The sequence below is a fragment of the Musca domestica genome, unplaced genomic scaffold, assembly GCF_030504385.1.
Source record: "Musca domestica strain aabys unplaced genomic scaffold, Musca_domestica.polishedcontigs.V.1.1 44, whole genome shotgun sequence".
Lineage (NCBI taxonomy): Eukaryota > Metazoa > Arthropoda > Insecta > Diptera > Muscidae > Musca > Musca domestica.
The window spans coordinates 6759801-6787781 of NW_026712334.1; the positions used below are offsets into that span (position 1 = coordinate 6759801).

Consider the following 27981-nt stretch of genomic DNA (forward strand, 5'->3'; position numbering starts at 1 on the left):
TGTTAATATATTTTTTTTTTAAATTGTTTTTGGATATATAAGTTTATTTGTGTTATCATCATCTGTTGTTTGTTTGTGTATGAAGGTATGTTTTTGTTGTATGTTCTATAATGTATAGTTTTTTTAAAGTTATGATTTTTTTGTTTGTTTGCTGTTCATGTGGCTGTTGTTGTATACAATTAATTATAATTAAATATTAATTTTAGTAATAATTAATAATTTTTAGCAACTAATTATAATTTGAAATTGTTAATTATTTAATAGCAATATTATCGCTTTAATTATTTATGGATGTAATTAAGTCTTAATTATAAATAATTTTAGGGAAAATTTAAATTTGAAACAAAAAAAAAATTTTGGGTGTTGAGGAAGAACTTAATTTAATTTTTTTTTGCATTTTGGTTGTAATACTAGTTGCCTTTTTTAGATCTTAAATTAGAAAATAGTATTTACAAAATATTTGTTATTATTTTTTAAGTTGTTTAAAATCTATTTATACTGATACAAAATTTAATAATTAAATAAACATTTCAATTAGAGAAAAACAAAACCATAAAAATAAATGCAATATTTTATTCCAATATTAGATGTAATTATGGCTATGTAAATATTTGTTATTGTTTAAAGATATGTTGGCTTTTGTGTGTTGGTTTGTTTCGTTTATATGTGTGTGGTGTAAATTTTAACCATAATTCTATTTAGACAAAAAAAAAACAATTTCAAGGAATGAACAGAAAGAAAAAACGTAGCACGGATAATTTTTTGATTGCTCTTCAATTTTGCTTGGCTTTATATTTATATATAGATTTCTTTTTTAATTTATAAATTATGGAAAATAATAGAATTAATAATTTTTTATAGTCTACAAAAACTAATTATTTAATATCACTTATACATGGTTTTTGTTTGTCAGTTTTGTTTTATTTTGTGTAAATTTGGTTAAGTGTTGAATTTTTTTTGTTGATTCTTTCCCTTTTGTTTGTAATAATAAAATATCAAAACAAAACAAAAAACAATTTAATTTATGCTATTATTTTAACTGATTTTTATTTTTTTTTACTTAACGGAAACGGAAGTCAGATTGTTTTTCGTTATTCGTTTTGTTGTTTCGAGTTTGGATTTCAATTTCGCTCACATTTTATTTTGTTATAATTTTTTTAACTTTGATGTACAGGGTGTCCCAAAATAAATATACATAAACAACAGAAAAACACAATCGTGTCTACAAAAATATGAAACCACAAATATTTTTTGAACGTTAATCCTAGTTCTGAAATTTTAAAGAGAAAACATTAGCTGTTGATTTTGGTGGATTACTTTCTTTTTTTTTTTTTTTTTGAGATTTGCTTTGATACACCCTGTATCTTTTGTCACAGAAGCAAAATGTGACGCCTTTTTCCTTTTATAGCTACATTTGCTGTACTTGTTTTAAATATTAGCCCACATAATAAATGGAGTAGGAAGGCAAACTCATTTTTTGTTCATTGTATCATAAATAACTTCATAAAAAATTCACCCATTTTATTATTAATAAATTATGTGGTTTTAGTAATATTCAATTATTTAACTCAAAAAAAAATAGAACTTTGGTGAAGATTAAAATACATTTTTTTATTATGACATAGAAAAAAATGTAATAAAAATTTACTCATGGAATTTGGTGTCATTGACGTATGCTAATTTAATATGAATGTCATTAATAATTTTTTGTCCACCGGATATAACACATTTTGAAGGAAATCGAGTAGGGGAAGGTGTTTATTGCGTCACAAGGGGGATAGTATTGAAAAAATGAGAAATTTTTCAATTAGCTCGTTGTTTGTGCAATTGGGCGCCATTTTGGAATACAAAAAATTGCAGACAATACAATGAACATTTTTTGGATTTTTTTGGTGTAAATGCGAGTAGGGAAAGGTATTGCAATGTGAAACAATGGTGATAGTATGGCAAAATTGGGGAAATCTCAGTTAGCAGGGTTTTTGTGCAATTGGGCGCCATGTTGACGAACAGTTTTAGAATTTTTTTTTAGATTTTTCAAAGGAATTTAAAGTACGGCAAAGACAAGACCATTTTAAATACGTTACTTTACATAAGGACACGAGGAAATATTGTGAGAAATAAGTAATTACAGTCATCCATATATGATTCAAAAAATCATATGAAATTGAGTTTTAAAAATTACCTACTGGGACTCCTTGCCGAAAATTATTTTTTTTTTCAAATTCTCATAGAAAATGAAGAAAATTTGTATAAACAATGTCATCGATGTTCATTTTTCTTTGTTGCTCCCTTTAAAACCTAGCCGCTCGTATGTCCTTAAAAAAGTGCTGTGTAAAAGATGTTGATTAAAATGTTGAAAATCCCATTATCCCGCATTCCAACTCTACTCGCAGTCTCGTTGGTAAAAATTCAATTTATATGTAAATATTTTTTGAAAATTATTTACATTTTTTTCACCTCTATGAAAATAAAAAAATGTAGTGTTAATAGCATTGCAAAACATCATCGATCCGACAAAAATTCAACAATCGCAGTCATCGTGTAATGAATTTAATAAAATGCACAGAAAAAATAACCTCATTGTCCTCGCTACATTTTTTACAATGTCACAGTCACCACACCACCACGGTCAACAACATTACAACTGTCAGAAATGCGTTTTACAACCGTGGTAATATGATTTTTCTGATGTTCAGATGCAGCCACAACAGCCGCTGCATGTGTTAGATGTGTGGTTGTATGTCAGAATATCATATGGTGTCGGATGCGGTAATGAGGTGGAATGGGAGAATTTACATACAAAATATTTTTTTCAAGTATTGGGAGATTATATTCATGGAAAAATGGCTCCGTATAATGCACGTACTTTTGCATATGGAAAATACTTCCTATCCTAGAAAAAATTCGGCGAACTTGGTAGACATTTGCACCCCACAACAATTCTACATATAATTAATGCGTATCATTTACATGCCCGAAATACTCACTCAAATTCTACTGCTGCGAAAGAAAAACAAATCGAACATGCTCTATTTTTTCACATTTTAGATTTTTGTCATACCATTGTTTTATTTTTAAGTACGAACAGTTTCTCAACATGGCAAACGAACCAAAACTAGACACATTAAAGAGTTTTGTCGCTAATCTGCTGATTTTCTCTTTTTGTCTTTCGAACACACTCGATCTCACTCAAAGAGTAATCCAATTCAACATTTCGACTCCCAATCTCGCCAGCGCTCTTACATAAAATACAAAAGAGTAGAGAGTGAACTACGTGTATAATTCGTACTCTTGGAGCAACTCCGATCGCGAGTAAAAATAAAAAAATTTAGCTCTACTGTCATTGATAAAGATTCGATCCTAACATGACCGACATGAACATTTGTATTGTGTTATACACAAAAGTAAACCATGTCATACAACATGGTTAGGTGTCATAAAAATGAGTGTGTTCTGAAAACGAGAGAATGTGTACAATGTTGATATTAGCAAGCGACAACAATGTCCCGTGCAATTCATGTATGACCACCAAAAACACTGTAGTGTTGTAATCCAAAAAGATACAGTGGCGTCAATTCCACCGAACCAAGCCTTGCAACATGAATATGTGTTATTTGAATGAGTTGAATTTGAAGAGCTTGAAATGAAAATGTGCTTTGTGTTCCACAAAGATACAAGGTGTCAACGATGACCGCGAAACATGTCATTCGACATTTTTAGGTATAATTTTAATAAGTGTGTGACGTACTTTGTATCTTCCAAGTATTTATTTGACACTGGCAACCAACAACAATACCTCCTTTAATTCATATGCGTAATCGCTTTCATTGTCGATCCTAAGAAAACTAACATATAGATTTCTATCGAACTAGGCATTGCAACAAGGTTTATTGTCATTTGAATGTGTTGAAATTGATTAAAAGGGACAGAATCACAGGATGACGACCGTGAGAGCGAAACATGTAATACAACATATTTATATTTCACATTTATTTGAAAGAGACATTTATGTGTACCCTTGCCTTTGGTTCGATCGTGTCAAGTCAGATATGAACATTTTCATATAGGTCTCCATTAAGCCAAACCATGTCATACCACATGCTAGGCAACATTACCATTGAATACTTGTTGCACACAATGTCTTCGTGTTTTTGGCAAGACGAGACATTGAACATGTGGTTGTGTGGCATTCAGTGCTATGCTGTTTGATCCAACGGGGCATATTAAGGTAAGGGTTATTCACTTCTTTTATGGTATATTGACAACAATCGCCAACTATCCAACCCAATGTTTGTCAATTCATTACCATTTTCACACATTTAACAAATGTTCTTACGTTGTACATATTTCTGGCAAAATTGTTTAACAGTCGCACATCAATGTTGTTGAAGTCACAACTTGTGTCAACAATAACAACAAAACCAATTTATCAAAAAATGTTGTTTCGAACAATGACACCGATGGCATTACCAGCCAAGAGAGTAAACCCGACAACAATAACAACGAAAAGGACGAACAATTGGTTGAGAAACAACTTTAATATTTGGCAGCTATGTTTGGGTATTTGCATAAAAGATAGTTTAAACTATTTAAAAATCTAACAAAGAAGTGCAGTGTAATTGTAATTCCGGAACTGAATTTGCAATCCGTACCATTTCACTTGTTGTTTGGTAGTTACATTTGATTACGTCACATTACATTTGAATGTCCATTTATAATTTTATTAAAATCTACATTTTCAATTTAATTTTAAATTACAATTAAAATTATCAAAAGGACGAGGGCATGAGGATACGACTCAAATATGTAATAAATCGAGTTAAATGTTAAAAAAAAATCAAATTATAAACAAAACATTTTGAGTTTTAAATAAAATTTTCAATTTATTTGGATCTACAAATGGAATTTCCGAATTACAAAAGAAATAAAGGTGATCAAAAACCAAAATTTAGAATTATGTCTGAAAAAGTACACCACTTAGAGGTACAATTTATTAATTTTTGATGCCTAAAAATCCATGTCGATTTTAGCCTGTCATAAATCAATACCTTTGGGAAAAACATGTGACCAAATTAAATTGAATATCAATCGAAGGTGTTCGTTAATGTCAGATAATACAAAGGAATGCATGGAAAAATATTGTTTACATTTGTAAAAAATTTCACATTTTATATCGAAAGCCCTCAAAAACTTGTCCACACATCCCATTGTTGGGAGATCAAAGTCTAAACTCATCTGACAATTGAATCCTTGCCAAAATTCAATTCTCTTGTTTATCCTTGCACAAAAAAAAAAAACAAAAGAAGAAAGTTGCGAAAAACGAAATACCATCAAACAAAAATAAATCCATTAATACCATTTTGAAAATCTAATCTATTATCTGGCATCAATAGTTTGGGACGAGAGGATTAAAACAAAACCCAAACCAAAAAAAAGACAACCACAAAAGTATGACCGACCTCTTATTTACAAACCAACTGCAAGCTCTACAGTGACACCCACAATAATAACTGGAACTTCCAGCGAGATGTATGAATGGTTCTTCCAACAAATCCCTGTCACTCGTGGTCGTTGCCGTCGTCCATTGTACTTCAAATGCAAGAGCCAAGAGACGACACTTTGGCAGAGAAAAATGTCACATGTTAACTGTCAACAGTCCAGTTTTCAAAAAAAGAAAACAACAACAAATGTGATTTACAATCTCACGGTCATACGGTCATATGGTGAATGATATCGTTTGCTTTCCAAATTCTGCGGGCCTTTAGATTTAGTGGTAATAGCTTGTATTTGTTGGCCGGTAGGTAGAAATGTATGTATTTGGCTAATACTAGGCTGGGGATAAACAACCCGTTGTGTTTGGAATTGAATCTATTGTGAGATATTCCTCTTGTTCGACATTGTCTGACACACATTTTGACATTTGTAATTTTTGGTGTTAATACCTTTAGCATTGCATGGAGAATTGTGTTTTGGATGGAGAAAAGAGATGCCATATTTTTGTAAAGGTTTATAAATTTTTATACCCTCCACCATAGTATGGAGGGTATATTAATTATGTCATTCCGTTTGTAACACCTAGAAATATACATTTTACACCCCACAAAGTATGTGTGGACTTGATCAGTATAAAATTCTATGTCGATTTAACCATGTCCGTCCGTCAGGTTAATAAAATGTTACTCTAATCTGTATTTGATCTACAGGACTTTTGGTATTGAAAAGGGGCTATACAGATACACTTTTAGTTATAGCCCCCATATAACGCCCCCCACCCCTATATTCGGTTGTTTCATGTTTTTGTGATATTTCTCACGGGAATGGTTTCAAGTTTTGTATTTGAATATTGTCGGGGCCTATGGCAAAAATTGCCCATGCACATCCACGTATGGACCCCAATATACCGTTAACTCCATATATTCTGTATTCTTAAGATTTTAAAGGAATTGTAGGATATTCCAAATGGTGTAGGATATTCAAAGTTTGGCCCGCGATCGTTAGATGAAATCCTCATGGAAGTTGGAGTTCGGATGGAGACACAAGTCCAATGAAACTAATTTTAAATAAACCCATCCATTAGCAACACCTAGGAGTATTTGTGGAAGACCTCACAAAGCTTGTACACACCTTCGTGAATAGCAAAAAATCGGAGCCTGTTCAAGTCTAGGTCCAAATATAAGTACATCTCCAGATTTTCGATATTTTTAAGGCTTTATTTACAATATCTAAGCGAATCAACTGGAATATAAATTTTTTTGTACTCAGAAGTTCGGATCTCTATTCGAAGAAATCCAATTCTCATTATTTCTATATTTTTATACCCTCCACCTTGGAAAGGAGGGTATATTAACTTTGTCATTCCGCTTGTAACATCCTTATATATTCGTCTTAGACCCCATAAAGTATATATATTCATAATCAGCATAAAATTCTTAGTCGATTTAACGATGTCCTTCTGTCCGTCTGTCTGTCTGTCTGTTGAAATCACGATACAGCACACATTATTTGACGTAGAACGCCAAAATTTAGTAGAGCAATTTGCATTGTGTCTAGGATGGTTGGTATTGAAAATGAGATATATCGGTCCACGTTCTGGTATAGTCCCCATATAACGGTACTTCCCGATATTCGGTATTTTGATCATTTATGCTATATTTTTTCACGGATTTGTCTGAAATTTGGTATTTGTTGGTCATAATGGGTTCCAGCTCCGGTGGCGAAACATTGCATGTATGGGTCCATGATTTGGTATAGCCCCATATAACGGTACCTGCCGATATTCGGTATTTTGATAGTTTTTGTCACATTTTTTCACTGATTTGTCAAAAAATTGGTATTTGTGGGTCATAATGGCTCCTAGTTCGCGTGGCGAAACATTGTAATTATAGGTCCACGTTTTGGTGTAGCCCCCACATAACGGTACCTCCCGATATTCGGCATTTTAATGATTTTTGCCACATTTCTTCTAATGTTTCTTTTACCCTAAGGTGGAGAGTATTAAAAGTTTGGCACGGCCGAACTTAATGTTTTTTTTACTTGTTCTATTATCTGGCAACCTTGTTTCCTGCTATTTTTGTCACAATGCAACCATAAACTAAATATAACATCATATTGTCATTTAAATTTTTTTTGTCTTTGTGTGCGTTTATTTCATGCCCCAACATTAGTTGCGTGCTACGAAATTTGCTTGGGAAGATTTGTTTCTAATGATAACCCAGTATTTGATTGGCGCTGCCCTGTTATAGTTCAATGCTGTCCGGTGTTGTTCAGTTAAATGACATGGTTGTCTCGTTAGGCGATGTTAGGTGTTATTCAAACGATTGTGGGGCAATGTCCAATGGACATAGGATTTTCCATGCGACATTTTTCCATACCTGAAAATCCCTGTGACATTTGGTAATAACAAAGACAATCATGGGTTATTTGTGGATATGTCATGGCAATATCTATAGATATCTCAAAGGAAGAAAGAAAACGTACATTTATAAATATTTTGATACGAATGTCTCTGCGTGGTTGAGTTGCGAAGGAGAAATTTTCTCAATCAGTAAATAGAAAAGCAATAAATCTCTGAGATTAATGAGCTTTTGCCATAGCTGACAAATGATTATTGAAATTGAAATGAACATTTGTCATGGATTATTGAATATCCTGTTTCTTTTTGCGTTGATTAGGAATTCTAATTAATTTCGGGACAACAGATTTACTTTTCAATTGGAAATTATTGGAATAAAAATACAAACTCTTCAGAGAAAATGAGAATTTGTATAAGAAAAGTAGCATGAGATAATCAAGATCCTTAAACGTTGTTGTTTTAATAACGTTAAAACAATTTATGTAATTTAAATAAAAAACATATGAAAACGTGTAAATAAATTAAAAGTAAAAGAGTTTTTTAATCTTATCATGAATATGGCCTCATAATTTTCAATTCGTTCCCAACGACTTTTGCTATCAGAAATGCTTTCAGCTAAGAAAATAGTTTACTCCTATTCCCTACACCTCTGTGGGGAGTTGAGAATGCTTATAAATATTCTAGAACATGCAAATTTGGATTTTTTGCCGAAATCATAAAAGGAAAATCGGTAATCGTAGTAATATTTTTTAACATTTTAGGTTCTGGAATATAGCATAAATTAATTGGTAAAATTTTACATTGGTTAGTTTGAAAATGATACTTGTTTGGTAAAATGTTCATTAGTTGGCGTAAATTTGGTTCACATTATATATTTTTGTGTTTTAATATTTTATAACGAAAAAATAGCTTTTTTAAAATTAAATTTTTATTATTAATTTGCAATGCACGTTTAACGCAACATAATTGTCACAACATTAATGCAAAAATTCTCCCAAAGGGTTATTGAATTAAAAATTGTGATAATTAAATTTCCATATTTTATTTACATGTCTGTATGAAAAACATATTTCCATTAAAATTTAATCAATAGACAATTTGCATATGTTTAAATTTTAATGTGATTGAAAGTATGGCAAATGGGGTTAGTTAAAAATATATTTATTAAATTAATGAAAAATGAGGAGTTCAAACAAAGGGCAATAAAATTTGCAGAAAAAAATATAGCGGATATGGACATATACAGGGTGAGATGAAAAAACTGCAACTAACTTCAGACTGCAGTCATTTTTAAGCCACTTGTTCGACAGCTGTTAAAATTATTCCAGTGACAGCGCATTATATTGTTTACAATCATAAAAGCATTTTGGTGAGGATTTTCCAGAAAAAAGTTATTCGTGGTGGAATTCAAGCGTAATAGTGTGATTTCTTTATATTTGGCTGGAAAACCTCAAGTGGTTATCGTTAGAGAACTCCAGCATTTAAATGTGAATAAATCTTTTGTGTCTCGTACCATCGCTCGTTACCGTGATACTGGTAGCGTAGCACGACGTCAAGGTAGTGGAAAACAAGGAAGAAAACAGCAACATCAGCAGAAATGGTTCGAAAAGTAAAGAAGCAACTTGATCAATACCTGCGTGGCAGTGGCCGAAAAATGGCTCGTGAACTGAATATATCACAATATTCCATACGGCAAATATTGAAAACTTGGTAACGCCATTGAAATTCCAAAAAGTGCAAGAACTTACACCGCAACAGAAAAAATAAACTCAAAAAAGCTAAAAAGTTGCTTCGCTTGGCCGAAGGGTGTGAACTGCCGAATTTGGTTTTCTCCAATGAGAAAACGTTCGCTGGCCAGCAGTTTGTATTTCATTCGCAAATATTGAAAAATGAGCTCGGGGTAAAGCCATTGAAATTCCAAAAAGTACAAGGACTTACACCGCAACAGAAAGAAAATAGACTCAAAAAAGCTAAAGAGTTGCTTCGCTTGGCCGAAAGTGTTAAACTGCCGTATTTGGTTTTCTCCGATGAGAAAACATTCGTTTTTCAGCAGTTTGTAAACAAACAAAGAGGTCAGCTGAAAATGTGCACCTTCGGTTGGCCACCAGAACTCAAGCGCCGGCCATGGTGATGGTGTGGGCCGCCATAACAGCCGATGGTCGCTCTCCGCTCGTATTAATCGACCTTCGCATCAGAAAAATGCCGAATAATATAGCGAAATTATTCTGGAGGGTGTATTAAAGCCTTGGTAAGGCAAATATTTTGGCCGCAGACCTTGGACATTCCAACAGGACTCAGCACCATCGCATTCAGCACGCGCCACCCAAGAATGGTTACAAAATGAGGTTCCTCGATCCATTTCCATCTCACAATGGTCACCAAAATCTCCGAATACCAATCAGTTGGACTATTGTGTCTGGAGTATTTTGGAAGGCAAGGTTGGCACTAAAAAATACCAAAGTGTCGATTATGTCAAGTAAGAGCTTCGCCGGGAATGGACCAAAATACCGCAGAGCAACATTCGGGCAGCGTGTGACGGTTTTATTAGCCGTTTGGAGGCAATAATTTTTGGCAAAGGTTACCAATTCGAAAAAATCTAAACATATTCTAAAATTTGATGCTATTTCCGAAATTTTTTGATTTCATTCAATAAAATTTAAAAAAAATATTTAAAAATTATGGCGTTTGATTTCGTTGCAGTATTTTTAACTCACTCTGTATAAGAAAAAAATTTGGAGAATATTTTGACTTTCTACTATCTCGGTTAATAGGTGTCTTCAAAAATATTTTCAAAAAAAAAGTAACTTAGTTCGTTCTCTTGAGTGTTAAAATTGTCAATAAAAATAAACCACATAATGTTATCAGCAATATTGCGGAAGAAGTATGTGTCTAGAATTCTTGTATATCTTGGAATATTAATCGAAAAATTTAAAACATGTGGATGAGCGAAGAACTTAGCCACACACTCCCCAACCCTCCAATTGTGAAAAATAAATTGGTCTCGCAGTGTAACCTTGATCCTGAACTCTTGGCTTTTCGTGGAAAATTAATTTTTTTAAAAAATAAAAAAAATCCACTGACAGAATAACCTCTCCTAGAAAACATTTAACACCACTTTTGATAATTGTCCTTGTTCACCCATGTCTCTTTAGAAACAGAACTTCTTTAAAAATCCCTGTTTGAAGATTTTGTTAAAAATATAATTAGAAATTCATAACTAGAACACTGTTGCAAAATATTTATAGAATATTAATTTTAAATCTTTGTTGAGCTAAACAAAATATTTTTAAAAATATAAAATTAAATCCTTGCCATAATCCGAAAAAAATTTCTGTTAGAAAAAATCTTTAATAATTCCCTGGATATCATCAAAAAAATACCCTTTAAACGACAAATAAAACCCTTTACTACGCATGGCCGTGTGGCCATGGAGAGTCGACAAAAAATTCCTCATAAATAAATTAAAAAAAAAACAAGTAATGTATTTAAAAAAAAAGTAAAAAAATCCAGTAGTATGAAAAATTAATTATTATAAAACAATTATGAATTAATGGTTTTTAAGTAATTATTTATAATACAATGGACACAACTTACCGAGCAAGAAGAGAAAAAAATAGCTGAACAGAACATATCAGCGCAATCAACTGTCATGCATAATTAATTAAAAATTACATCGCAGTTGCTGTAGTCGTTACCAACAACAATTATAATATTGTGCCACATGCAATGATGTATTTTTTTTTCATATTCAACTTCTTTTGTGGATGATGAATAATGATGAACTGTGTGGTCCTTTACTGGGACACCATAATTTTGCGGTTAATATTCCAGGACACTTGCAATCGTTCATCATTATGAATATTGCACGATTGATATGAGGCAGTTTGTGTAATGAAATACCAATACTACCTCGATAAAATTGTGCATAACAATTGTGCAGAACCCAGCGAAAATTTGCAGGATAAAAAAATTGTACATATTTTAGATTATTCATCACCAAATCAATTGTGTTTCGAAGGTGGATTTTTAACAATTCTTTTTCTTTAAACCAATCAGCTTCTTAATACATCGAAGGTAAAATGTCATATTTTGAAAGGAAAATGTTCACTGGGATAGTACAGTGGACCAAAACAAATGTTAACAGCTTAAAATGTAGCTTTGTGTATATGTGTGCGTGTAAGGAGAGCACATCTCATTCTTTCCTCTTCTGTGAGCATTCTTAAGTAACTTGGCTTTTATAGTGGTTGCTGCATTTTGTTTTTGTGGTAGTTATTTTGGGTAAAATACGAAATCACCAATTCGACGAATAAATATATATATTGTTTTGCTTTACATACAGATATTTATATAGATAAAAAATAATAATAATAATTAAAAATTGTTATAAATGCTCTGCTTTTTGCCTAATATAAAGTGTTTAATGAGTGAGTGTATATATGTGTGTGTGAGGGTTTATGTATATATGTAATGGTGTCTAAGTATGTGGGAGTTCTCTTGAGTAATATTGTAATTTATAGCATTATGCCAAAGAAAGTTAAAAATTTGAGCAAACTGTACAATTTATACAAAATTCTATAACGTTCCAAATGTACGAAATTAAAATCCGTTCTGACATATTCCGCTTCCGGTTCGATTCAACTACATTTACGCGCTCGTCGTTGAAAACGTTTCATGCGCAGTGACCATTCTTCTTTCCATTCCAATACCACAGAGCTGGGACCGATGGCCATATAGCCGGGTGCCGCTTCGGCATCACGGCCCAATATTAAATATGTTCTGGTGGGAAATAAAAAAAAGAAGAGAAGAAAATAACATACACAAATTAATGTTAGCATTTTGTATTTTCAAGAGAAAATATTTTACACTATTTTGTTGTTGCAATATTATATATATCACATTATATAATAAAATCAAAATTTGTTATGACCCACTTACTTATTCATTTTGATTTTTGGACATTGACATTCCAAATTTTTACGCGGCACCAACCACATCATGTGACCCCGGGCCAACATTGAACTCGTCGTTCCCATCATTGGGTTGCGTTTAAATATTGTTTGTATGTTTATTTCATATTTGAATATTTCGTTTTGGCGTTCGATGGAGAATTTCTCTGTACTGATATCTTGTGATGCCCTATCATGACCAATGACTTTGGCAATAAGAGCTGCAAACAGAATGCGAGAATAAAAATATTTTCATCAATTACAACGCTTTTTAATTTCAGCACTTAAGTCAGATGTTTTTTTTTTTTTTTTTCAAACTTACCATAATCTTCCATGCAGAATTTATTTAAATTTAATTTCTTGGGTGTTGCTTTGCATTTGCCACAATCTGATGTCACATAGCGGAGTGGGAAATTATAGAAAGACATTAAAAAAGAAATACATGAAAAAAACATGGAAATGAAAGAGGAACAGTTTAATAACTGTAATATAATATTTATGTTTGAAAATTAGAAGGTTATGAAATAAGAAGTACATTGTGATTTTTCGATTTCCTGTGAAAATTTTACTTGGAAAAATCTCTGTTGTTTACTGCACGTCTAATTTCTCTTAAAACAATTCCTTAGAAAAAAAGTTAATAAAATTCATTGAAAAAAACCTACAAAAATTCCATGCCAAAAATATCTTCTAAAAAGTTTTTAAAGGTCGTCTACGTCTAACGGTTCTTCAAAAAAATATCCCAGAGAACAAATTTTACAAAATATTCCCTTTCCTATATAGTCAACCAGGAGTATTTCTTAGTAAATCCACACATAAAATTCCTGAAAATATTCTTCGAAAAATATATGACAAAAAGTCCCTGACAAAATATTCTACAGAAATACGCCGCGTTTAATAATAAATTCTTAAAAAATTCAGGTCTAATAGTCCGTGCACCGATCAAAAAATATATGAGAACCAAGTTTAGCCAAATGGAAAAATTCAGTTGAATGTGCAAAAATCCATCCAATTTGGGCTGATAACACAAATTTGTGATTGTGATGTTGTGTCGGATGAAGATATATATGGAAGCTATATTTCGAAATCTTAACAGAACTCTATACAATTTGACAGATGTATTTCTGAGCTGTACCTGGTATATGTAACCAAATATTATTATTGTGGAGTGCATATTGCGAATGTAAGGGTATTAAATCCCAACTCGAATGAAAAATATATATGTGGGAGCTATAGCTTTATTTTAACCGATTTTGACCAAGTTTTAAGTACTTGAATGTATACGGAGGTGGTTTTGGGTATGTGTAATAAGTGAGCGAACTGTAGTAAATTACACCGGATGTGGAACAGTGTGATTAAGGGTGAACGGAAGAAGCTGGCATTTTGAAAATTTGTATTGGGATCCCTGCTGGTGGTAGGTTTGTGAAGAGTACTAAATAGTAAGTTAACTGAATGGTAATATATTAATTGGGTAAATGGATTGATTCTGAATTCTGAAATTTGAAATTTAGATTTAGAGCTGTGTTTTAGATTTGGCGGTGGTTTGGAAATGCGTCCTATATTAGTTTGAGAAGTACGAAATGGAACTAAACTTGGTATTGGGTGAAGGAATAGGGCTGGAATCCTCAAATTTGATATTAAGATATCTGTTGGTATCTGTAATTAAGACATGGAGGTGGTTCTGGAAATGCGTGCTATAATTGTATGAAAAGTACTAAATAGTACTTAATTTGGATCACTCTTGGTGTCTTGGTCACTAAATTTTGTATTGGGTGAAGTGCTATAACTTAAATTCTGAAACTTGATATTGAGGTCACTGATATTTTGATTGAGATATGGAGATGGTTTCGGAAATGTGTGCTGTAAATGTTCAAAAAGTGCTAAGTGGTAATAAATTGTTTACCGGGTGAACGGATAGGGATGGAAACCTCAAAATTTAAAATTGAAGTCCCTGTTGGATTGAAATAGGATTGAGATATGTTGGTTTTGGAAAACCCTACTATAATTGTACGAAAATTGCTAAATTTGGATCACTGTTGATGTTTAGATGCTTAGAATAAAATTGTCTGCGTTTTGAAAAAAATATGAAAATTTCCAAAAAAAAAAAAAAAAAAAAAATCAGGCCCGCTTAAAAAAAAATCAATGGCTGAGTTAAGAAACTTTCTGAGTCTATTTTTTAAATTCCATGTCGAATTAAAAAAAAATCAAATTAAAAAATAAACTTAGAAAATTTCTTAACTCAGCCATTGATTTTTTTTCAAGCGGGCCTGATTTTATATATATATATATATATATATATATATATATATATATATATATATATATATATATATATATATATATATATATAAACATAAACATAAACATTTCATGTGTGTTTTCTCAAAATAATATTTTAAAAGGAAATCTCGTCCGCTTTCCAAAAATGGTATTATTTAAAAATTCCACGTCTAATTTTGGATGTATATTCCAAAAAAATTCTTTGTTTCTGTTTTAAAAATAATATTATTTACAAATACACCTTAATTTGTCTTCTATGGACATAGACCTTTTACTAGCCTTCTGTGGACTTCCTACAGGCCCTCTAGAGGATAGAGTACCTCCTTTTACAGTTATTCTATGAATATAAGGACTTCTATTAATTAACGACCTTCTACTGCCCCTCTATGGATAGAAGACCTCCACGGATGAAAGACCTTTTACAGTTATTCTATGCATATAAGGATTCCCATTGGCAAAAGACCTTTTACAAGACCTCTATTGATATAAAACCTTCTACAGGTCTTCTATGGATAAGGACTTTCTTAAGGTCTACCATGGAAATGAGACCTTCTTGAGGTCTTTTATAGAAAGGAATTATGTTTTAGATCTGCCATAGAAAAAAAATTCTCAATTTTTACATCAGTAAAAGTTTGACTTATCTTTGACAGTTTTATAGATTTTAAAAAAAAATAACTATTTTTTAAATATTTGATATCTAAAGATTCTTAAAATAATTATTCCTTAAAATCGCACACTTAGAATCCTTTACATTCCCCTTAATAGTTGCATATACTGACTTCTTTACAGATTCCTAAATTAAATGCATAACCCTATCTAAAATAGACTCCTTAGGAGGTGTCTAAATTGACTTCTTATGGACACCTGAATACTCGCCTATATACAACCATTAACACTCACCTCTATAGACTTCTGAGCGTTTGCTTTCAGACCCATTCATAAAGTTCAAACTAATTTTCCCTCAAATGTATGCCTTCAGAATTTATAACCCTTACAATATGTTATGGATTTTTATTATATTTGTGGGTACTTACATTTCTTCATTTCCTCAGCCTGGGTCGGTTCTCTGTATTCACTGACCGCTGCACTTTCCGCCTGTATCATATTTGCATTTGTTGGCACTTCTGTTAATACCAGCCCGTGGTGCAAGCGAATGCAATTGGAACCAAGAGAGAGACGGTCATTCACAACATCATCAGCATCGGCAACAACAACAACGTCGCGTCGTGGTCATTCAAACACGATTTAGAGTAGTTTGAGGTGCCGGTAGTCGAATACACAAATGAAATTAAAAGTATATCGGCAACGGCGGCGACGGCAGCAGTCAGCCCAGAAGCAATAACAATAATAAATTTCAAAACAAAGTGGATGAGAAACACAAAGAGAAGAAGAAGAAGAAGAAAAAGAACAACACACACGACTGGCATTAATATCAAAATGGATGAAAAAGAACAGCTCCAATAATAAAAATTGTTGTAATTAAATTGCTTTCTGTCAGTCAGTCAGCCAGTCGGTAAGTTGAAGAACAACTGTTTTGTTGTCCACCTGTGAGCGCGCGAGTGAGTGGCCGGGTGTGGACAACGATTCTTCGTTGTAGGTCTTTCCAGCTTGTCTTCTCTTGTTTATAAATCAATTAATTTTGTATTTTACTTCAAAGTCGCATAGTTCGGACTATTGATGTGGGTGGTGGAGTGAAGTGAAACGTATGCTACTTACTTATACAGGGTGCCACATGTGAGCGAGTTTGTTGATAGCCGCGAGCACAACGATTACATGTCAACCCGGTAACACCTTCCTTGCAGGGACATTGACCACTTAAGTGATTGCATGTTTTACCCGTAGAGCCCACAGGGTGGCAATCACATCCTGTAAAAAGAGAAAAAGAGGGGAAGTGATAAATAAAATGTAATTAATAAAAGTTAATTTGAAAAATGTTAATACATGTATTTATTGGCATATGCTGATAGAATAATCGATGCTCGGTGGGATTAGGTTGTAGTAAAAAGAGGAATAGAAAATGTTTTAATATATTGAACGAGATTTTGACTTGAAACCCATTGTGTTAAAAAAAGAGATCTACTATACACAAGATCTTTAATGCTATGAGTCTTACAAATATGTTAGACCAGCTTCTATATAGAAATAGTCTTGGTATTCTGTATATGGGTATTCTATGAGTAGAAGAGCTCCTACAGATCTTCTATAGGTAGAAGAGCTCCTACAGATCTTCTATAAATAGAATAGCTTCTACAGCTCTTCTGGGATTAGAAGACCTCCTATTGCTCTTCTATGGATAGGAGACCTCCCACTGCTCTTCTATAGATAGAAGAGCTCCTACAGCTCTTCTATGGATAGAAGAGCTCCTACAGCTCTTCTATGGATAGAAGAGCTCCTACAGCTCTTCTATGGATAGAAGAGCTCCTACAGTTCTTCTATGGATAGAAGACCTCCTATTGCTCTTCTATGGATAGAAGACCTCCTATTGCTCTTCTATGGATAGAAGAGCTCCTACAGATAGATAGAAGAGCTCTATGGATAGAAGAGCTCCTACAGCTCTATCTATGGATAGAAGAGCTCCTACAGCTCTATCTATGGATAGAAGAGCTCCTACAGCTCTATCTATGGATAGAAGATCTCCTACAGCTCTTGTTTGGATAGAAGATCTCCTACAGCTCCTCTATGGATAGAAGATCTCCTACAGCTCCTCTATGCATAGAAGAGCTCCCACAGCTCTTCTATTGGTAGAAGAGCTACCACAGCTCTTCTATTGGTAGAAGAGCTCCCACAGCTCTTCTATTGATAGAAGAGCTCCCACAGCTCTTCTATTGATAGAAGAGCTCCCACAGCTCTTCTATTGATAGAAGAGCTCCCACAGCTCTTCTATTGATAGAAGAGCTCCTACAGCTCTTCTATGGATAGAAGAGCTCCTACAGCTCTTCTATGGATAGAAGAGCTCCTACAGCTCTTCTATGGATAGAAGAGCTCCTACAGCCCTTCTATGGATAGAAGAGCTCCCACAGATCTTCTATGGATAGAAGAGCTCCCACAGCTTTCTATGGATGGAAGAGCTTCCTCAGCTCTTCTATGGATAGAAGAGCTCCCACAACTCTTCTATGGGTAGATGAGCTCCTACAGCTCTTCTATGTATAGATGAGAAGACTTCCCACAGCTCCTCTATGGATAGAAGGCCTCATATAACTTTTCTATGATTAGAAGACCCTCCCACAGGTCATATTTAAATTTCCTCGTCAGCTTCCTACTGTAACCTGGCAACACGATTTGTATACAAATCTTTTCTCCCCAACTTATCTCCTCTGTCTGTTACCAATTCATGTAGTTTATTTTATCAAAGATTTAGAATTTTAATTGAATGTTAAATAAAGTAACGTTAAAGAATGGCCGGATAAAATCTAAACAAAATGGAATAGTGAATGCAACATAAAGCTCACACGCACAAAAGAGACAACCTACACCGAAACCTTAACAAAAAACGGGTGGATGGAAGCCTGTTCACGAACGAACAAGCCGGTGCGCGGTTATAGTGCCTGCGGATCCAACTGTAAAACTTTACCTCAAAGTGTAATTTAAATTCAATTAAAAAGTAATTTTATGTTTAATTTAAATATTTAATACCCTCTTCCCTCTAAAGAACCACCACTCCATCTCCTTTGTCAATATTCCATTGTGTTCCACCGTTTACTCCTAACAATCGGCACATTTAATTGAACTCTCATCGTGATGATGGTGGTGCTTATGACGACAATACTTTGGACGTTTAAATGGAGGATTATTTTGTTGTGATTGTTTTAATGCTCAGAGCCCAAGCATAATATGAATATTGGCCGAAATTGAAACCATGAGATGCCGCCAAAAACAAATTTGAAAATAACCACACAATCACCAGTGCTGAATGCTGTACAAAATGCCGCACTCGGCGGAATGTTATTATAATTTAATGTTTTATTTTAAAGTGGGCATGATATTGAAATGAAATAATTTGTTCACGGTGGATATAAATCGGTTAGAATAAATATAAATACACATTTTTAGAATATTTTAAGGAATTTAAAGAAATTTTGAATTTAAATGCTTGGTAAGTTTTTATCTTAGAGAAATTGCAACTTGTAGGATATTGTGTTATTGAACTAAAATTGTATTTCCTAAATTGTAGATTATGAAAGTAGAGCTAAGAAAAAAAAGACACATATATAGTTAAATAAAATAGTAACATTTGACAAGTTCCTCCACTTTCCACATTTTCTAAAATTGTCTTCTTAAGATTTGAATTCTTGCATTTTAGGTATAAAGTATTTTTGGCAATATTACTAAAAAATAATACAAGTATTATTTTAGTCGACAATTTTAGCCTTCAAGCGAGTCACGAAAAATTCACGTTTTTTTTATTGCTAATAATTCCGTTTGAACGGTACCATATGTATTTTACAAAATCATTTGTCATGAAATTCTATTTAAGGTCGCAAAATATATCAAATTTTTGAAATACATTTTAGTGTTAACAAGTAAAAAGGCAATATGTTCGAACAGGACGAATTTCTAACAAAGACATTTTTATCCAAAGTATCTAGATTCGATCGTGTTCTACTTTAAACTACAAACTCCATTAAGTTCGGTAGGAGAATGGATGAAGCCGTTATATGAGGGCCATACTAAAATGGACAAATTTACAACGATTGTAAGTCATGGCGAGTCTTTGATACCAAATTTTACCTAACTTCGTAGGGATAACAAGGACCAATATATACAATGTTTTGACGCCGGTTGTAGTACAAATAATAAATATTTATACAATTCTGTTAGAAAATGTGGCTTAAATCGTCAAAATACCGAGTATCCGATGGAAAAGTTATATGTGCGTTATAGGAAAATGTGCACTTAGACATTCAATATTGTGTCACCGATGTTAGAACTCATGTACAAATTTTTTGAAAAATCCGTTGAAAATCCGAATATTGAGAGGTACCGAAGGCGGGGATCTGTACAGGAATTTTTTTTGTCATGGGTACGTGGGTACGAACTCCAAATACCAAAATACGGGCTGTACGAAGGCGGGGATCTGTACAGGAAGTTTTTTGTCACAGTACCCATTACAAACTCCAAATACCAAAATACCGAAGATCTGGAGGTACAGTTGTATGGGGACTGTACTAAAACTTGGACCTATATGGACATACCTATGCAAGGATGTTTCCCACATATTGAGAGCCCAAACTGTCAATTACAACAAATTCAGATTTAAATAATTCTGAAAGTACAATCTTGCTGACTAAATACACATCTGATTTAATTTTTATTCTACCTACCATGCTATGGTGGAGGGTATAAAATGGTCCAAAAGACCACATTGGTGACTAGCTCAAGAGTTAAGACACTATGTACCTTAAAGGCCCTACATTTAGTAGAGCTACCCGTAACCAATAAAGTAGAGTGAAGTAGATCATACCAACTATTAAACATTTTTTACCCTACACCACAAGCAAAGGAAACTGGCAAAAGGGAACGAGATAGACCCATAGTTCCTTTTGATGATCTGCATAGAATCACATTCTGGTCCGTCCGCCCGTCTGTCCATGTATTTTTGTAAACAAAGTACAGTTCGCATTTATTGTCCTATCCAGATGAAATTTTGCACAAATCATTTGTTTGGCCCAAGGACGAACCCTATTGAAATTGGAGATAATCGGCCAAAATTTAGATATAGCTCCCATATATATGTTCGTCCGATTTGCCTTTTATTGTGCACCAAACGTGTAATATCAGTCCGAATAGTATGGAATTTTGCACGTACGATCATATTGGACCTGAAAATAAGTATGCCAAATTTGATCGAAATCGGTTCAGATATGGCTATAGCTCCCATATATATTGTTCATCCGATTTGTTATTTTGGTCCTCCGCAGCCGTAATATGCATTCTGTAACAACAATATTTGGGGAAATATGTCAAATACATCTCAGAAATACATTTCCTAATTTTATCGAGATCGGTTCAGATTTGGATGTAGCTCCCATGTATAACTTCATCCGATTTACCTTTGATTGTGTACCAAACGTCTAATATTTGCCCAAATGGGCTGGAATTTGGCACTTACGACCGAATTGAGTCTAGAAGCTGGTATGTCAAATTTGGTGAAGATCGGTTCAGATATAGCTATAGCTCCCATATATACTGTTCATCCAATTTGTCATATTTGTTACCCACAGCCATAATATGCACTCCATAACATATAATTTGCCATCAGAGGTACCGAAAAGCATTGATATAAAATCCATGATATGACTTCGTAAAAGGATTGCAATTAAAAAACAGACAATTCCATTGAAGAATGTGGCAAAATCATCAAATACCGAATATCGGGGGTATCGAATTTCAGACTATTCCATTGAAGAAAGTGGCAAAATCATCAAATACCGAATATCGGGGGTATCGTTATATGCGAGCTATACGATATTGTGACCTATGTAGCACATCTTTGAACGCCTGCAGACAAAAGACTGGTCTGTGCAAAATTTTAGCTTCTTATCTTAATTCGTTTTGACTCTAGCGTGATTATAATAGACCGACAGGGCTAAATCGTCTTTTACGCGAATTTTACGCTAACCAAAAATATATATAATTTATTGGGTCTAAAACGATTATTTCGACGAGTTACAAACGGAATGACGAACTTAATATACCCTCCATACTATGTATGGTGAAGTGTATAAAAATATATCGCAGCATAGATACATGGGATCCGGGCTTCGCCAAGTGGAAAATTTCGTTTGAATGTGCAAAAATCTCATAAATTTGGGCTATTACAATAACAATGAACTCGAATGAAGGGCTTAAGCCTGACCAGTTTGCAACAACAAAATATTTGGAAACTATATCCAAATCTAAACCGATCTCGATAACAATTCAAAAGATATTTCTGGGCGATATCTTGTATTAAACCAAGTTTCTTCTATTATTATGTTTATTTTCCTACTCTCCTTAGCATTATTTGAAATTATTTTTTGTGTTGCACTGTGTTATTTATTATATTTTGCTACGTTTAACTTGTTAAATACTGCCTATTTATTAGTTTTCCTTATTGATTTATTTCCACTGTTATTTAATTCCCAATAAATGTGTTACCATATTCCCCCCAAGAGAAAATCGTACTATCTGAATTTAATATTTGCTCCCAGACATGATCTCAATTTCTAACTCCTGTATTTAATGTTCCAACAATTTGAAATCGTTTTTTTTTTTTCACTATTTCGTTTCACTCCCCAAATCCAATTCGATATCCCAAAGATTATTGATTGAAATACCACTTAAATCCCACCTTAATGACTTAAAGTTATTTTCTATTTTTTTCTAACTGTCTGTCTGTCTGTCTATGTTTCTATTCATTCCAAATGACTTCTTCTCGCCACCACTTCCAATGGTGGGTTGAGCTAATCCAATGGCCCGGGCTTTGTTTGACGACTTTTATGTTTTTTGGAAATTCGATTTGCCATGACGAAAGTCATGTCTAACAGATTATTTAGTGAATATAGAATAGAGAGAGAGAGAGAGGGGATAACAAAAACAAAAATAATAATAGAAAAAAACTTTTGATATCAAACGTTAAGCTACACCTCATACCAAAATGATACGCTCATTCATGATAATGTTGCCATATTTACAATACACCAGGCAGGCAGAGGGGTGGCAAAGGTTATATGGGTGGAGAAAATGCACATACACACACACACTCAACGACGATTTCCTCAACTAATGATGATGTTGTGGTATTTTTTAGCAACTTTGACCTCTCCGTTTTTTGTTGGCTTTTTTGTTTTGTAGAAAAAATGCCAACAACAAAGCCGGTGAAACATTACAGGGTGTGTTTCGATGAATGTGTGCAAAATATAATATTTATTTAATTTGACTTTTTATTTGAAATGTTGACCTAACCCCTCTTCCATTGTTTTGATGGGTAATTGTTGGCTTGATGGTGTTTGGCCATTGTTTTTCTAGAGACATTTACCCCCAATCATTAAAGTTTTGGTATTTTAGAAATGTAGTTATATTTTCACCATTTTGTATGGGGGTTAAAGTGGACTGATTTTTTTTTGGAGATTTCAACCACCTGATAAGACGCAAATGTTTTTTTTTTTTTTTTTTTTTTTTTTTTTATACTTACGTTTACAGACTTTACGATGATTAAGCGGCTTGGTATTGTCCCGGTAATAACCCTCTCGACAATAGTGACAGTAACGTCCTGTGGTATCATGCTGACAATTGTAGCATACACCGCCCGACACACGACCGGATAGTTTATACAGTTCCAAATTGAAGCGACAGCGACGGGCATGACCATTACATTGGCACACTGCAATGAAAATGGGGGAAAAAGAAAATGTTATTTTTAATTAATTTTAGTATTTCAAATATTCCAAAGGGATATGTTTTATTAATTAAGGTATGATGGATTGATTTGTTTTTTTTTCCAAATTAAATTAAATCGTTTTCTTTCGTCCAATTTAAGTGAAAGCTTTTGAACATTTATCCATTTGGAAAAGCTTTTATTAAGTTTAGGAAAGATTTTATACATTTTAGAAATGGTTCCATTTTGTTTGAAAAAGTTTTATCTTCTAAACAGAGCAGCCATTTTGACAATAAATTTTAATGATTTGCAAGTGTTGGTCGTGATTGGGCATGGTTAACGCCAAATACTAAATTTCGCCAACAAGGAGCCCAATACAAATTCCAAAATTGCAGCTTCATTCGTTCACCCTAAGTCAAACGGTTACAAATTAGGTACCATTTAATAGAGTTCGCACATTTAGTACACATTTCCAAAACCAGCTCTTCATCTCAATTCTAGATACAAACAGGGACTTCAGTATCGATTTTCGGGATCCCAGATATTTCCCCTCACCCAATACTTAATTTAGTACAACTGAGCACTTTTCGAACAATTATAGTACATATTTCCAAAAATTCCTCCATATCTTAACCATAGATACCAACAGAGAAGCCTATATCATATCTGAGGATACCAGCCACATTCCTTCATCCAATACCAGGTTTTATACCACTCTGTACTCTTCACAATCACTATATATTCAATCCATAGGTGATTGTACCAAATATAGTAGTATTTCGTACTTTTCGTGCATTTGTTGTACACATTCAAAAACCCCCTCTTTATCACAATCTAACACTAATAGGGACCCCAATTAAGGTTTCAAATTTCCCGCTTCACCCGTTCACACTAAACCGAACTGTTCAACATCTAGTGCCATTTACTTCATATATCAAACTTACTTTCCAAACCTGATTCTCATTGTAACGTGGTGGATGTCACGTACATATTGATAAGTGCTGCGTACATATCGTAATAGGTACTACCTATTACGTACATCATTCTATTTTTGCATTTCAACGCATTTATTATGGTCAAGTAATATAATTCTCATTCACTTCGGTCACTTGAGCCTTTAATGCTTTGGTATTTGCTAATTAGGACAGGCTACTGAATGGGGCCTTTTACCATATTTTTGGTTGTCGTTCCCAATGAGTGTTGGTAACGACTTTTGGAAAGGCGTCCCATAGTGGAAGCCATATCAATACATAACACAGAAACTTCGGTTTCCTGTACCCCACGGAGGTTTCCGTTCCCCTCAGAGATTTCGGATTGCTGTACCCCGCGGAGGCCTCGGCTTTCCGTCTCACACAGAGTCTTCGGATTCCTGTATCACCGTACCGTACCCCGCAGGCGCTCTTATTTCCTGTTCTTATAATTACGGAGTAGTTTGTGATCGTAGCACGTAGAAGTAGTAGTAATAACAGCCTCACATTGCCGACCCCGATCATCAGCCAAATTCCCAAACATCAGCCGAATTCTCGAAACTCTTTGCATCGTTCGTTCCCTGATCATCGGCCGAATTTCCCGAATCACATCATCTTCGTCGTTCTGATCGTGGCAAAACCTGAACCTCAACACACCCCGTCATTACCGACTGCCGCCACCAGCAACCAACACCACATCCCCCGGTCTATCAACCCGTCGCATTTCGTTTGATGTATAATGTACTTATATAAATAAACACTCATTTTTGGCCCCCAAGTGGGAAAAATAAATTGTTTTATTCCGTAAGGTTTAGTGGGTCCGTATGGCGACTCTGGACACGACTGAGCGAATTAAAGCCGAAAAACTTACATCATGCCACTTTTTATACCCTCCACCATACTATGGAGGGTGTATTAATTTTGTCATTCCGTTTGTAATTCCTCGAAATACTCATGTCAGACCCAACAAAGTATATATATTCTTGATCAGCGTAAAATTCTAAGACGATTTAGCCATGTCCGTCTGTCTGTCTGTCTGTGTGTCTGTCTGTCTGTCTGTTGTAATCACGCTATCTTTCGAACAAATTGAGATAGAAGGCTAAAATTTTGCACACATGTCTATTTTGCCAGTAGGCAGGTTAAGTTCGTAAATGGGCCACGTAGGTCCAAGTTATCATATAGCCATATAACGGTACCTCCCGATATTCGGTATTTTGATGATTTTAGCGATATTTTTAACCGGAATTGTTTAAAATTTGGCATTTGAAGTTCGTAATGGATACTACTGCCTAAGACAGAAAATTATATGTACAGGTCCACGTCTTCGTATAGCCCCCATATAACGGTACCCCTCGATATTCGGTATTTTGATGATTTTAACGACATTTTTTACCGGAATCGTTTCAAATTTGGCATTTGAAGTTCGTAATGGATACTACATCCTAAGTCAAAAAATGAGCCATGTAGGTCCACGTCTTCATATAGCCCTGATATAACGGTACCCCCCGATATTCGGTATTTTGATGATTTTAGCGACATTATTTTACGGAATCGTTCCAAATTTGGTATTTGAAGTTCGTAATAGATACTTCCGCATAAAACAGTAAATGGGCCATGTAGGTCCACGTCTTCGTATAGCCCCCATATGCCGTACCCCCCGATATTCGGCATTTTGATGATTATAAACAGATGATTATAAACATTATAAACAGATTTTTCTTCAAGTTTCGCATTTAAATATTGTAATAACTTATGACAAAAGTTGCCTATGCAGGTCTACGTCGTCGTATAGGCATTCGGTATTTTTAAGATTTTAACAGAATTTTAAACGGTTTTTTTTTTTTTTTTTGTTTTTTTTTTTTTTGGTAATTGCCAAATTTGTACCAAATGGTGGAGGGTATTAAAAGTTCAGCCCGGCCGAATTGAGTACCAATTTAAAACTTTTCGTAACGTTAATGTTCGAATTTCCAAAAAAAAAAAAAAAAAAAACGTTGCTACATTTATTCTGTACTCCATCCGTAACTCTCTTTCTAAATGCAAGAATTCTAGCTTATTTCGTTTATTGAATACCAAGTCTACAATTTTCAGTACTTTTCGTGAGAATTTCGAAAAAAAATGTCATTATTTCGGCCGGGGTCCGGGTTATTCCGTTCATATAACTTTTAAATTTTTGCTGGATAAGCGAACGTGCACCGAACGGCGTTGTAGTGTCGTGTAATGTTCTATAAAATCCTAAAAACTTTATCAATATTCACTTCCCTCAAAAGGGCCTACATACACATCTATATACCTCACAAATAACTTTGTCAATTTCCATTTGTCGATGGAATTATTTTCTCAAATTGAAACCAAAACCCAAAAATAAAGATTGCATAATCAATTGTATAGAAAATTGCATAATAAGTACCAAGACACCAGTCAGGCAGCCATCCAGCCAAGCAGTTCGTCAGTCAGCAAGTCATTCAGCAATCAATTCCAAATGCTAGCTCTCAATTGCATAAAATTTGCAAAAGGCACCACAACATCATCGTCAATGCTTTTGGAGCAATGCAACAAATGTTCAGAGATGTGTGTGTGTGCGGTGATTGTTGTCGTCGATAAGATTTTTGAAGTATTGTGTGTGTGTGTGTTTTTCGTTTTGCTCAATAAATCATGCATTCATTCAATCAAATTCATTTCACACCCACCACAATGTAGCTGCTGCACACAAATCCATATTACTGGAATGTAGGAGAACTTTAATGAATTGAACCACAAATACAAATGCAAAACATTGAGAATTTTGGTAGAAGGCCCTTCTTTTGAAAACTGAAAGTACCCAACGATCAATGAATGGACCAGCACATGTCCTTACGACATACATACAAACCCCAAGTCGTACTATTAAACTATTCACTGTGTGCGTCTGTGGGAATGCTCGACTTGACTTTTATGCATGTGTTTAGTCCGTTATGTGTTGTAGCAGCGTAACGAACGTCATCGTACCAACAACAATCGGTAACGTAATACACTCGATTTGGGTTGACAATAAAATTGTGGTTTTAAATTTAATTATAAGGTTCAATGCAACCAAACAATATGCTGTTGATCCATACCATACCATACCAGCCCAGTCAGTCAGCCAGCCAACAAAACAAAACCCATTCATATGTGACTTTGTATGTGTGTGTGTAGTGGTTCACTACTTAACATAGCTCTCTGTTCGCCTCAATGCAATACAATACTAAAGCGAATAATTTTGCATATCCCAATGCTGTGGTATAGTGAATGCTTGTGTAGTGAGGTGTAAAGGTTAAAAGGGTTATTGAAAAGGAATTAAAGTAAAAATATAGATGTCGGAGTGGAAATTTTATAATATTAAAAATATTTTTCTTCAGAATTTAAAATTTTTTGATTTTTTGAAGAGGTTGTTAAGGGTTTTAGTTTACAGAATGAATACACACACATAGAAATAGAACCAGTAAAGAAAGTCCTAATGTCGGGCGGGCGAGTTTTTTCAATCATACACGCTATGATTATAATTATAATTTAAAGTTCAAAGGACAAAATATGCCGAAGCATTTGTATCTTTTAAATTCGGAC

At 33.9% G+C, this 27981-nt stretch overlaps 1 protein-coding gene across 1 annotated transcript in view; it reads right to left on the minus strand.

Annotated features, from left to right (window-relative positions):
- Positions 1-12341: 12341 nt before the first annotated feature.
- LOC101894913 (netrin-B) overlaps positions 12342-27981 on the minus strand; it is a 311017-nt gene continuing 295377 nt past the window's right edge. Inside the window, exons 2-7 of the mRNA XM_059127310.1 lie at positions 23249-23437; positions 16792-16941; positions 16110-16199; positions 13121-13186; positions 12788-13019; positions 12342-12628 (exon numbers count right to left, since the gene is read on the minus strand). Coding sequence (XP_058983293.1) covers positions 12487-12628; positions 12788-13019; positions 13121-13186; positions 16110-16199; positions 16792-16941; positions 23249-23437 — 869 coding nt within the window. The 3' untranslated portion in view covers positions 12342-12486. The remainder of the gene's footprint in view (positions 12629-12787; positions 13020-13120; positions 13187-16109; positions 16200-16791; positions 16942-23248; positions 23438-27981) is intronic.